This window comes from Monodon monoceros, unplaced genomic scaffold (genome assembly GCF_005190385.1).
Source record: "Monodon monoceros isolate NGI ecotype Baffin Bay Population unplaced genomic scaffold, NGI_Narwhal_1 Super_Scaffold_21, whole genome shotgun sequence".
NCBI classification, from domain to species: Eukaryota; Metazoa; Chordata; class Mammalia; order Artiodactyla; family Monodontidae; genus Monodon; species Monodon monoceros.
The window spans coordinates 88,952,079-88,966,488 of record NW_021703778.1 but is presented as its reverse complement, the minus strand read 5'-3'; the positions used below and the strand labels follow the sequence as shown (position 1 = coordinate 88,966,488).

At 37.8% G+C, this 14,410-nt stretch overlaps 1 protein-coding gene across 4 annotated transcripts in view; it reads right to left on the bottom strand.

Annotated features, from left to right (window-relative positions):
* The window catches only part of UBR1 (ubiquitin protein ligase E3 component n-recognin 1), a 168,866-nt gene that overhangs the window by 128,312 nt on the left and 26,144 nt on the right, over positions 1 to 14,410 (bottom strand). For 3 of the 4 annotated variants that reach the window (XM_029237186.1, XM_029237188.1, XM_029237187.1), the window contains exon 2: positions 1,725 to 1,981. In XM_029237186.1, the coding sequence (XP_029093019.1) occupies positions 1,725 to 1,981 (257 nt within the window). Of the gene's footprint in view, positions 1 to 1,724; positions 1,982 to 14,410 lie in introns of those variants that run through there. The other variant, XM_029237189.1, reaches the window with a different exon arrangement.

Below are 14,410 nucleotides of genomic sequence, written 5' to 3'. Positions count from 1 at the left end.
TTTAATTTATTTTATATAATGATATGTCCCAAGCACGTAGATCAGTGCCTGGCACACAACAGGTATTCAATGAATGTTTACTGAATAAATTAAATTCAATCTCTCTTAATCTCTTCCCTAATAAAAACTTCTAAAATGTAAAATTTTATTTAATACTTTCAAGGAAACATTAACAATAATATATATTAGTGCAAAGTGCAAAATTAATTTTTAAAATATTTATTTAGAAAAGTTGAAGAGATGGAATTAGGCAGTTTTAAAAATGAATTTTTAAAGGCTAATAAGTAAAAACTGACTAATAATAGCCTCTAAAATATAATATCATCTACTAACCTATTCAGAGCAGGATTTGTCAACCTCAGCAGTACTGACATTTTGAACTGAATAATTATTTGCTGGCGATATAGGTGACTGTCCGTGTGCCATAGGATGTTTAAGCAGCAACCCTGGCTCTACCCACTAGATGCCAGTACCATTCCCCTAGCTGTGACAATTAAAAATGCCTCCATGACCCTTTTGGAGAAATGAGGTCTACAAATATCTACTATGCTTTAGCTGAAATTGACCAGGCTTCAGCTAAAAATATATAACAAGATAAATGAAACTTACTGCCATATAGCAAAATAGAACATAAAATACTAAAGCTGACTGTTTCCTGAGAAAGGAAGAGAATAAAGAAAAGCAGTATGTTCTAGACAACTGTTAACTATACATAAACCAGTCAAACCTAGAATTACAGTGAAGCAAAAAACAATTCTCTGTATAAAATCTAAAACTTCACATTCCTAACCTAAACAACCTCTAATAAAAGAAAGGAAAGGGCCTCCCTGGTGGCGCAGTGGTTGAGAGTCCGCCTGCTGATGCAGAGGACACGCGTTCGTGCCCCGGTCCAGGAGGATCCCACATGCTGCGGAGCGGCTGGGCCTGTGAGCCATGGCCACTGAGCCTGCACGTCCGGAGCCTGTGCTCCCCAACAGGAGAGGCCACAACAGTGAGAGGCCCGCATACCGCAAAAAAAAAAAAAAAAAAAAAAAAAAGAAAGAAAAAAAACCTAAAAGTGTTGTTAAGATCTAAAAGTTAAAAGTTTCAGGCAGGAGTAGAGAATAAAAAAGTTCTCTGTGTTACCATGCTGTGTTAAGTCAATCTCTCTCACAAAAGGCAAAAAAAAAGCCTAAAGCTGTTTCCAGTTTCCTTACCACTGGCCTCTTCTATCCAACTAAATTACAAATGCTCCTACAGGTCCACAACCCTCTGATACCGAATCTCACTTGATGGCGAAAAAATGACCAGAAATGACAACGGACTATAGACTTTATTTATACCACTTGCTGTGAACAGTCATAGGTTTCTTACAGAAATGCTCTGTTTGATTACAGGATCCTGACCTGACTCCACTAGGGAAGTATTCAGAATTCTGAAATACATGTGGTGCCAAGAGTTTCAGATAAGGGTGTATGGACTATGTTATAAACAAGGCAAAAATATATCTCTTATATACTTCTGGAGAACAGGAAGAAAAAGTGAGAGAACTGTTTAAGTCATATATTTAAAAACAAGCTGTATTAGCAAAAACAAACTTGTAAAATAAAGCACAATAAAACAAAGTAAATTATGTAGAATTAAATATATTATAAATAGTAATATACCAAGAAAGGTACATCATAAAATACATACAGAACACCAAGTTGTTATTATAACCAATCCTGTACATTTCTAAATCTTACCTACAAGAATATGTTGTCTCTCCACTTTTGAAAACCTTCCCACAGAGTTGAAATGCTCCACTGTGCTTCAATTTCTCTAAGCAAATATCTGGATCTTCTCCAAATAAGTACCATTCCAGTGGAGTGACTATTGACATTTGTATATTCTCCTCCTGCTTTTCCAAGTCTGGTTCCATTTCAGCAAAATAAATTTCTGGCACCAATCGTGCCAAATGGTTCAAGAAAGTAGTATGAAAATCAATTTGCTGATGCCACCACTGAAAAACAAAACAAAACAAAAATTAAACTTTGTTACAAGTTCCTTCTTAAAGATCTAGGGGCACCAGTAATTGTGTAGTTTCAGAGGAACTGATTTACAATATATTCTTCCTTTATACTTCACCAATACAAAAGGAAAGTAAATGATTTTTTTTTAAAAAAAGGCCTTGGAAATAAGTGGTTGTCCCCATATCACAGATATCTGGAAAAAAGAAGTGCAGCTATAGTGGATGGAGAATTACTCTTCCCTTCTGAAATGGTCAACTCCTGGTGTGTGAAGATTCTATTATCAGTCAAAGGCTGTACAGACAAAGTATTCCCCATACCAGTAGTTTAACTATTTTATTTTCTTCTTACAATTTTATTGAGATATAATTGACATATAGCACTTGTAAGTTTAAGGTGTACAGCATAATTATCTGACTTACATACATCATGAAATGATCACCACAATAGTTTTAGTGAACATCCATCATCTCACACAGAAACAAAATTAAATGAATAGGAAAAAAAAGTGTTTTTCCTTGTGATAAGAACTCTTAGGATTTACTCTCTAGTAGTTTAATTATTTAAAGGAACCATAGCGTTTAATGAGAGATCAAAATGAATGAGTGCCAGAGTTTTCAGAACACAAAAAGCACTAACCATAAAAGAAAAAAACAGATAAATTGGACCTCAGCAAAAGTAAAACCTTCTGCTCTTCAAAAGAAACTGTTACAGATGGCATTTTTGCCATGCTTATTTATACATGAAAATATGTTCAACATCATTAAATCATTAGAGAAGCGCAAATTAAGACAACAGTGAGGAGAAACCAAGATGGCGGCGGAGTAGAAGGACGTGGAGTTCATCTCTCTCCATAAAAGCATCAAGAATACATCTACAGATGGAACAATTCTCAGAGAACACCGGCTGAACACTAGCAGAAGACCTCGGACACCAGAAACGACAAGAAAGACCCCTGCATAACCGGGTAGGATGAAAGTAAGAAGGGAAAAATAAGAGGAGAAAAAGTGGGACAGGATCTGTGCCCCTCGGGGGAGCTGAAGCACAGAGGTTCCCGCATCCGGGGAAGCCCCCTCACTGACGGGGAAATCACTTGGGACAGAAGGGGAACATCTGAGGCTGTCAGAGGAGGATGAAATGGCTGGTCTGTAGCAGACGGGACAGAGTGAGACCTACACAGATGGTCAGTGCCACAGGCCTGTGTGCCCCAGACTGGGACGTGTGTCTGCCGGTTCACACGGGGGCTGAGAGCTGGAACATGGGGATTAGAAAGCAAACCTGGGGGGAGGACTGCTGTTGGCTGCGAGGAGACAGCCTGAGGGGACAGGAGGGAGGAAATCAGCAACCAGGACACTTATGAAGGAAACCCAGACTGCCATAGAAGCAAGGCACCACTGTTGAATGACGTGCAGTGGGTGGAGCCACCACAGCAGCCTCTCTCTCCCCACGCACTGACCCCTGCCCCAACAGGCGCTAGGAAAAGCTGCCAGAACTGACCTTCTCATGCCAGTCACCAGGCACTAGGAAAGGTTCCCACTAGGGCCAGATCTCTCATGCCCATGGCCACCAGTTTTCCTGCGTACCTGTCGCTGCCAGGGCCCCCAAGACCCAGGCAGTCATGCCACCTCCTCGCCCTGTCCTCACCGGAGCAGACCTGAGGGCTCCAAGGCAGCCTCGGAAGCAGACTCCGGTGGGTGGCACACACGCAAAGGTGGGGTTAAAACCACAGCTGAGCCCCAGGGGCAGGGCGACTAAAGAAGAGGAACAAAAATCTTTCCGTGCAGCTACACAAACTGCACGTTAAATCCCCGCGATCGTCTTGGTAAATCCTGCATCTATGAAATATCTGAATGGACAACGAGTGTTCCCAAAACAGAAACCAGTCTAGTGCTAGCAGCTATGGACTTTGGGGACTAGTACACCCAAGAGTTGGGCCATGTCAGAGTCCTAGCTGTCCCCCAGTACCCAGAGAGAGACCAGAAACGTACCTAGAGGTTTTGGAGGGTGGCCTGGGGATACAGAGGTTGGCTGTGACTCAAGGTGAGGGCAAGGACACTGACAGTTGAGACCCCAGGAAAATATAATTATTACTATTTTTTAATGTTTTGTTTTGTCCTGTATATTTTTTTATTTGTTTTTATTTAGTTTTTTAAATTTATAATATATTTCTTATATTTCTATTTCTACATTACTTTTTTGTTGTTCTGTGTTTTTAACTTGCTTTTTTTTCTTTGCGCTATCTAACTTTTATTTATTGTTTTTGTGTGTTTGTTTTGTATTCCTTGCTTTTTCCTTCAATTTGCATTCTGCGTTTGTTCTTGTTTTTTTGGTTAGTTTTGCTTTTGTTTAATTTTGTCTTGGGATTCTTTTCTTGGTCTGGCTGTTCTTTTTCATTTTCTCTGTTTTATGTTTTTGTTTCTTATTTTGTATGTGTGTGTGTGATTATTTTTGTTTCTGTTTGGTTTTACTTTTACCATTTGGGGTTTTGTTTGTCTCTTCCTTTGTTTGTTTCTTTCTTTTTAATTGTTGCTGTTGCTTCTTACTTGTTTTTGTCTTTGCTATTTGTCCCGAGTTTTGTATGTCTGTTTGTTTTCATTTGTTTTCTTCCTACCCTTTTATTTATTTCTTTTTTCTTTTCTTTTTTTTCCCCCATTTTTGCTGAGCTGTGTGGCATGCGGGGTCTTGGTTTCCAGGCAGGGGGTCAGGCCTGAGCCTCTGAGGTGGGAGTGCGGAGCCCAGGAAACTGGAATGCCAGAGAATTCCTGGCCCCAGAGCTCTCCCGGGAGTCTCCATCTCAACTCCAAGACCCGACCCCACCCAACTGCCTGCAGGCTCCACTGCTGGACACCCCACGACAAACAACAAACAAGACAGGAACACAAACCCAACCATCAGCAGACAGGCTGCCTAAAGTCTTACTAAGGTCACCTTACTAAGGCCACCAAAACACACCACCTGACACAGCCCTGTCCATCACAGGGAAAAGATCCAGCTCCACCCACCAAAATGCAGGCGCCAGTCCTTCCCACCAGGAAGCCTAAACAAGTCACTGGACCAAACTCACCCACTGGGGGCAGACACCAGAAGCAAGAGGAACTATGACCCTGCAACCTGCGGAAAGGAGACCTCAAACACAGTAAGTTAGACAAAGGAGAAGACACAGGAATACGCAGCAGATGAAGGAGCAAGGTAAAAACCCACCAGACCAAACAAATGAAGAGGAAATAGGCAGTCTACATGAAAAGAATTCAGAGTAATGATAGTAAAGATGACCCAAAATCTTGGAAATAGAATGGAGAAAATACAAGAAGTGTTTAACAGGGACCTATAAAAACTAAAGAACAAACAGTGATGAACAACACAATAACTGAAATTAAAAAACAAAATAGAAGGAATCAATAGCAGAATAACTGAGGCAGAAGAACGGATAAGTGACCTGGAAGATAGAATGGTGGAAATAACAGCCAAGGAGCAGAATAAAGAAAAAAGAATGAAAAGAATTGAAGACAGTCTCAGAGACCACTGGGACAACATTAAACGCACCAACATTCGAATTATAGTGGTCCCAGAGGAAGAATAGAAAGAGAAAGGGTCTGAAAAAAATGTGAAGAGATTATTGTTGAAAACTTTCCTAACATGGGAAAGGAAATAGTCAGTCAAGTCCAGGAAGCGCAGGGAGTCCAGGCAGGATGTCCAGGCAGGATAAACCCAAGGAGAAAAATGCTGAGACACATATTAATCAAACTATCAAAAATTAAATGCAAAGAAAAAATATTAAAAGCAGCAAGGGAAAAACAACGAATAACATACAAGGGAATCCATGCAAGGTTATCAGCTGATCTTTCAGCAGAAACTCTACAGGCCAGAAGAGAGTGGCAGGATATATTTAAAGTGATGAAAGGGAAAAATCTACAACCAAGATTACTCTAGCCAGCAAGGCTCTCACTCAGATCTCACAGAGAAATCAAAAGCTTTACAGACAAGCAAAAGCTAAGAGAATTCAGCACCACCAGACCAACTTTACAACAAATGCTAAAAGAACTTCTCTAGGTAGGAAACACAAGAGAAGAAAAAGACCTACAAAAATAAACCCAAAACAATTTAAAAAATGGTAATAGGAACATACATATCGATAATTACTTTATATGTAAATGGATTAAATGCTCCAACCAAAAGACACAAAGCGGCTGAATGAATATAAAAACAAGATCTGTATATATGTTGCCCACAAAACACCCACTTCAGACCTAGGGACACATACAGACTGAAAGTGAGGGGATGGAAAAAGATATTCCATGCAAATAGAAATCAAAAGAAAGCTGGAGTAGCAATACTCATATAAGACAAAATAGACTTTAAAATAAAGACTGTTACAACAAAGGACACTACATAATGATAAAGGGATCAATCCAAGAGGATATAACAATTGTAAATATGTACACACCCAACACAGAAGCACTTCAATACATGAGGCAAATGCTGACAGCCAAAATAGTGGAAATCGACAGTAACACAATAGTGAGGGACTTCAACACTACACTTACACCAACGGATAGATCATCCAGAAAGAAAACTAATAAGGAGTCACAAGCCTTATATGACACATTAAACCAGATAGACGTAATTGATATCTATAGGACAATCCATCCGAAAGCAGCAAAATACACTTTCTTCTGAAGTGCACATGGAACATTCTCCAGGACAGATCACATCTTGGGTCACAAATCAACCCTTGGTAAATTTAAGAAAACTGAAATCATATCAAGCATTTTCTCTGACCATGATACTATGAGATTAGAAATCAATTATGGAGAAAAAAAACCGTAAAAAAACACAAACACACGGAGGCTAAACAATATGCTACTAAAGAACCAAAAGATCACTGAAGAAATCAAAGACGAAATCAAAAAATACCTACAAACAAATTACAACAAAAACACGACGATCCAAAACCTATGGGATGCAGCAAAAGCAGTTCTAAGAGGGAAGTTTACAGCAACACAAGCCTACGTCAAGAAACAGGAAAAATCTCAAATAAACAATCTAACCTTACGCCTAAAGGAACTATAGAAAGTGGAACAAACAAAACACAAAGTTAGCAGAAGGAAAGAAATCATAAAGATCAGAGCAGAAATAAATGAAATAGAAACAAAGAAAACAACAGCAAAGATCAATAAAACTAAAAGCTGGTTCTCTGTGGTTTCCCTGGTGGCGCAGTGGTTGAGAGTCCGCCTGCCGATGCAGGGGACACAGGTTCGTGTCCCGGTCCAGGAAGAGCCCACAGGCCGCGGAACGGCTGGGCCTGTGAGCCATGGCCGCTGAGCCTGCACGTCCGGAGCCTGTGCTCTGCAACGGGAGAGGCGACAACAGTGAGAGAGCCGTGTACCGCCAAAAAAAAAAAAAAAAAAAGCTGGTTCTTTGAGAGCATAAACAAAATTGATAAACCTTTAGCCAGACTCATCAAGAAAAAGAGGGAGAGGACTTAAATCAATAAAATTAGAAATGAAAATGGAGAAGTTATAACAGACACCGCAGAAATACACATCATCATAAGAGACTACTAAAAGCAACTCTATGACAATAAAATGGACAACCTGGAAGAAATGGACAAACTCTGAGAAAGGCATAACCTTCCAAGACTTGACCAGGAAGAAATAGAAAATATGAACAGACCAATCACAAGTAATGAAATTGAAACTGTAATTTAAAATCTTCCAACAAACAAAAGCCCAGAACCAGATGGCTTCACAGGTGAATTCTATCAAACATTTAGAGAAGAGCTAACACCCATCCTTCTCAAACTCTTCCAAAAACTTGCAGAGGAAGGAACACTCCAAAACTCATTCTATGAAGCCACCATCACCCTGATACCAAAACCAGACAAAGATACTACAAAAAAAGAAAATTACAGACCAATATCACTGATGAATATAGATGCAAAAATCCTCAACAAAATACTAGCAAACAGAATCCAGCAACACATTAAAAGGATCATACACCATGATCAAGTGGGATTTATCCTAGGGATGCAAGGATTCTTCAATATATGCAAATCAATCAATGCAATACACCATATTAACAAATTGAAGAATAAAAACCATATGATCATCTCAATAGATGCAGAAAAAGCTTTTGACAAAATTCAACACCCAATTATGATAAAAACTCTCCAGAAAGTGGGCATAGAGGGAACCTACCTCAACATAAGAAAGGCCATATATGACAAACCCACAGCAAACATCATTCTCAATGGTGAAAAACTGAAAGCATTTCCTCTAAGATCAAGAACAAGCCAAGGATGTCCACTCTCACCACTATTAATCAACATAGTTTTAGAAGTGCTAGCCACAGCAGTCAGAGAAGAAAAAGAAATAAAAGGAATATCAATTGGAAAAGAAGAAGTAAAACTGTCACTGTTTGCAGATGACATGATACTATACATAGAGAATCCTAAAGATGCTACCAGAAAACTACCAGAGCTAATCAATGAATTTGGTAAAGTTCCAGGATACAAAATTAATGCACAGAAATCTCCTGCATTCCTATACACTAACAACGAAAGATCAGAAAGAGAAATTAAGGAAATAATCTCATTCACCATAGCAACAAAAAGAATAAAATACCTAAGAATAAACCTACCTAAGGAGACAAAAGACCTGTATGCAGAAAACTATAAGACACTGATGAAAGAAACCAAAGATGACACAAACAGATGGAGAGATATACCATGTTCTTGGATTGGAAGAATCAATATTGTGAAGATGACTACACTACCCAAAGCAATCTACAGATACAATGCAATCCCTATCAAATTACCAATGGCATCTTTTACAGAACTGGAACAAAAAAATCTTAAAATTTCTATGGAGACACAAAAGATCCCGAAGAGCCAAAGCAGTCTCGAGGGAAAAAAATGGAGCTGGAGGAATCAGACCCCCTGACTTCAGATTAGACTACAAAGCTACAGTAATCAAGACAATATGGTACTGGCACAAAAACAGAAACAAAGATCAATGGAATAGGATAGAAAGCCCAGAGATAAACCCACACACCCATGATCAAGTAATCTATGACAAAGGAGGCAAGGATATACAATGGAGAAAAGAGAGTCTCTTCAACAAGTGGTGCTGGGAAAACTGGACAGCTACATGTAAAAGATGAAATTAGAGCACTCCCTAACACCATACACAAAAATAAATTCAAAATGGATTAGAGACCTAAATGTAAGACCAGACACTATAAAACTCTTAGAAGAAAACATAGGAAGAACACTCTTTGACATAAATCACAAAATCACAGCAAGATCTTTTCTGATCCACCTCCTAGAGTAATGGAAATAAAAACAAACAAATGGGACCTAATGAAACTTAAAGCTTTTGCAAAGCAAAGGAAACTACAAACAAGACGAAAAGACAACCCTCAGAATGGGAGAAAATATTTGCAAACATATCAATGGACAAAGGATTAATCTCCAAAATATATAAACAGCTCATGCAGCTCAATATTAGAAAAACAAACAACCTAATCAAAAAATGGGCAGAAGACCTAAATAGACATTTCTCCAAAGAGGACATACAGATGGCCAAGAAGCACATGAAAAGCTGCTCAACATCACTAATATTAGAGAAATGCAAATCAAAACTACAATGAGGTATCACCTGACACCAGTCAGAATGGGCATCATCAGAAAATCTACAAACCACAAATGCTGGAGAGGGTGTGGAGAAAAGGGGACCCTCTTGCACTGTTGATGGGAATGTAAATTGATACAGCCACTATGGAGAACAGTATGGAGGTTCTTTAAAAAACTAAAAATAGAACTACCATGTGACCCAGTAATCCCACTGCTGGGCATACACCCAGAGAAAACCATAATTCGAAAAGACACATGCACCCCATGGAAGCAACCTAAATGCCTATCAACAGACAAATGGATAAAGAAGATGTGGTACATATATACACTGAAATAATACTCAGCCATGAAACAGAACGAAATTGGGTCATTTGTAGAGATGTGGATGGATCTAGAGACTGTCATAGAGAGTGAAGTTAAGTCAGAAAGAAAAAAACAAAAATCATATATTAATGCATATATGTGGAACCTAGAAAAATGGTACTGATAAAACGTTTTGCAGGACACAAATAAAGACACAAATGTATAGAAGAAACGTATGGACACCAAGGGAGCAAAGTGGCGAGGAGGTAGGTGGTGGTGGGATGAATTGGGAGATTGGGATTGACATATATACACTAATATGTATAAAATAGATAACTAATAAGAAATTGCTGTTTTAAAAAATAAAATTTGATAAAATAATAATAAAATGGTAGCTCTAATGTCAACATCAATAATTACATTAAATTTTTTTAATTAAAAAAAGAAGTAAACAAAGGATTAATCTGCAAAATATACAAACAGAGCATATATCTCAATATCAAAAGCAAACAAACCAATCTAAAAATGGGCAGAACCCTAAAGAGACATTTCACCAAAGAAGATATGGAGATGGCCAAGAGGCACATGAAAAGATGCTCAACATCACTAATAATTAGAAAAAGGCAAATCAAAACTACGAGATATCACCTCACACCAGTCAGAATGGCCATCATCATGAAATCTATAAACAATAAATGCTGGAGAAGGTGTGGAAAAAATGGAACCCTCTTGCACTTTTGGTGGGAATGTAAATTGATACAGCCTCTGTGGAGAACAGTGTGGAGGTTCCTTAAAAAACTAAAAATAGAACTACCATGTGACCCAGCAATCCCATTCCTGGGCACATATCCAGAGAAAACCATAATTCGAAAAGACACATGCGCCCCAATGTTCATTGCAGCACTATTTACAATAGCCATGACATGGAAACAACATAAATGTTCATCAACAGAGGAATGGATAAAGAAGATGTGGTACAGATATACAATGGAATATTACTCAGCCATAAAAAGGAACAAAACTGGGTCATTTGTACAGATGTAGATGGACCTAGAGACTGTCATACACAGTGAAGTAAGTCAGAAAAACAAGTATCGTATATTAACGTATATATATGTAATTTGAAAAAATTGGTATAGACAATCGCATTTAGAAAGCAGAACAGAGACACAGACGTAGAGAACAAACGTATGGATACCAAGGGGTTGCGGGAGTAGGTAGGATGAATTGGGAGATTGGGATTGACATATATATACTACTGATACTATGTATAAAATAGATAATTAATGAGAACCTACTGTATAGCATAGAGAACTCTATTCAGTGCTCTGTGGTAACCTAAATGGGATGGAAATCCAAAAAAGAGGGGATATATGTATACATATAGCTGATTCACTTTGCTGTACAGTAGAAACTAACGCAACATTGTAAAGCAACTATACTCCAATAAAAATTTTTTTTAAATGACAGTGAGATACACCTATAATAACCTAAATAAACATTTGGCAATACCAAGTATCAACAAGAATGCAGAAAACTGGAAAAGGAATGTGCTGGTAGGAACTCAAAATGTTATACATCCACTTTACGAAAGAGTTTAGCAGTTTCTTACAAAGTTAAATATATACTTACTATGTGACCCAGCAATCAAACTCCTAGTTATCTACCCAAGAACTTATGTTCACAGACACTTGTACATGAAGTTATAGCAATTTTATTCATAATCGCTCAAAACTAGAAATGATTCAGGTGTCCTTCAACTGGTGGATTATAAACAAACTGTACATCCAAACCATAGAATACTGCTCAACAATAAAAGGACTGAATTATCAATGCATGCAACATCAAAAGAAGTCAAACTCAAGAGGCTATGCACTACTGCCTCTTAGCAGTTGGGACCATGTTCATGTTGTCAGCGTATCTGTGAACTGAGCAAAGCCCACCTCTGTGCCAAATTCCTGATTCCCATTACAGGTGGCTTTGGTGTTTTTCCTTTTTTGGCTGTGCTGCAAGGCATGTGGGATCTTACTTCCCCAACCAGGGATCGAACCCACGCCCCCTGCAGTGGGAGTGCAGAGTCTTAACCACTGGACTGCCAGGGAAGTCCCTATAAGTGGGTTTAACAGACACTATATGCAGATTTCAATACCACCACCCTTATCTTCAATCAAACAAGACAGCTTTCTAAGTATCAAGAAATGCCCTGTTAAAAGACTTTCATGGATTACTCGTTGGCAATTTGGCCTTAAATGTGAAGTGATTACCTCAAACCACACAGCCAGCTCAACATTTTTAATGCCACTCAGTAACAGCAGGCCTAAAAGAGAGGTAGGAGAAACAGAACTCTCTAGTATCAATCCAACAGTGGCGATTTCAGTTGCAGTTAATATCCTTCCAATTAAATTAATACTGTTCATTTGAAATATGTTGGCTTTCTGGTTTTATTAGAATTTCATGTTTGTTTTATACTTAAATTAAAACTGTAAGTATAAGGCATTCATAGTAGTTTTATATTTGTACACATTTAAGTTATATTATAAATTTTAAAAAAATTTTTAAAGGCTATATGCTATATAATTCCATTTATATAAAATTCCAGAAAAGGCAAAACTACTCGAGATAGAGGATAGCAAAGTGGTTGCGAGGGGCTGACTACAAAGTAGCAGCAATGTAATTTTTGAGGGCAATGGAACTGTTCTTTAGTATCTATTACGGTGACGGTTACACAACTGTTGGCAACTGTCAAAACTCATAGAACTGTAGAATAAACAGTTATTTACTTTATGTAAATTTTCACAGTGAATAAAAAAGAACATAGTTTGAAAAAGAAAAGGAGAAACAGGTTGAGAGAAAATATTTGCAATAATACATTCCCTCCAAAGATCAGGGATGAGGCAAGGATATCTGTTCTCTTCTATTCAATATTGTACTACAGGTCATAGCTAGTGAAATAAAACAAGAAAAATAAATAAAAGGCATGATGATTGCAAAGGAAAAAGTAAAGCTGTCTCTATTCACAAACAGTATGATTACTCTTCATAAAAAACTCTAAGGAATCAGTTAAAAAACACACATAAAAATGGTAAGTGAATTGAGCAAACTCATTAGATATAAGATCAACAGATAAAGATCACCTGTATTTCTATACACTAGCAACAAAAAACTGGAAAATGAAATTTTTAAAAAAACAGCATTTACAATAGCATCAAAAAACATAAAGTACTTGGGAGTTAATTTAATAAAGATTGTGAAAAACCCCTACACTGAAAACTACTGAACATTATTGAGAGAAATTTCTAAAACACCTAAAAAAATGAAGAGCTACATCATGTTCATTACTTAAAAGATTCAATACTGAGATGTCTATACTTCCTAAACTGATCTACAGATTCTACACAATCCCAGAAAGCTTTCTTGTAGAATTGACAAGCTGATTCCAAAATGAATATGGAGGGAATTCCCTGGCATTCCAGTGGTTACAACTCGGCCCTTTCATTGCCATGGCCCAGGTTCAATACCTGGTTGGGGAACTAAAATCCCACAAGCTGCACAGAACAGCCAAGAAAAAATAAATGTAAAGGACTTAGAAAAGACTTAACACTACATGATTTCAGGACTTACTATAAAAGATATAAGAAATGAGACTGTGGAATTAGCACTGAGATCAATATATATATATATTTTGAGATAAATATATTTATCAATGGAACTAAGAGTTTAAAAATGAATCCACACATATAAAGACAATTGATTTTTTTAAAAGGAACCAACATAATTCAAAAGAGACAGCATTTTCAAAAACTGGTGCAGAAGTAATTAGATATCCTTATGGAAAACAAAGAACATCAACCCGTACTTCACACCACACACAAAAATTAATTCAAAATGAATAAAAGATTTAAATATTAAAAAATAAAACTGTTGGGACTTCCCTGGTGGCACGGTGGTTAAGAATCCACCTGCTAATGCAGGGGACACAGGTTCGATCCCTGGTCCAGGAAGATCCCACATGCCACGGAGCAACTAAGCCCATGTGCCACAACTACTGAGCCTCTGCTCTAGAGCCCATGAGCCACAACTACTGAAGCCCACACACCTAGAGCCTGTGCTCTGCAACAAAAGAAGCCAACACGATGAGAAGGCCGTGCACTGCAACGAAGAGTAGCCCCCACTTGCCACAACTAGAGAAAGCAGGCGTGCAGAAACGAAGACCCAATGCAGCCAAAAATAAATAAATAAAATAAATAAATTTTTTTAAAAAATAAAATAAAACTAAAATTTCTTGACAAAAACATAGGAGAAAACTCTTTGACATCCTATGGGTGGGCAAAGAGTTCTTGGACAGGGCAGAAAAAGCACCAACCATGAAAAAAATGGATAAAATTTTTTATTTTAATCAAAATTAAAACCTTCTGTTACTCAAAATGAACATGAGTAACTGTTACCCAATACTGCTACTCACTGTGCATTTTTCAAATTTTTCATA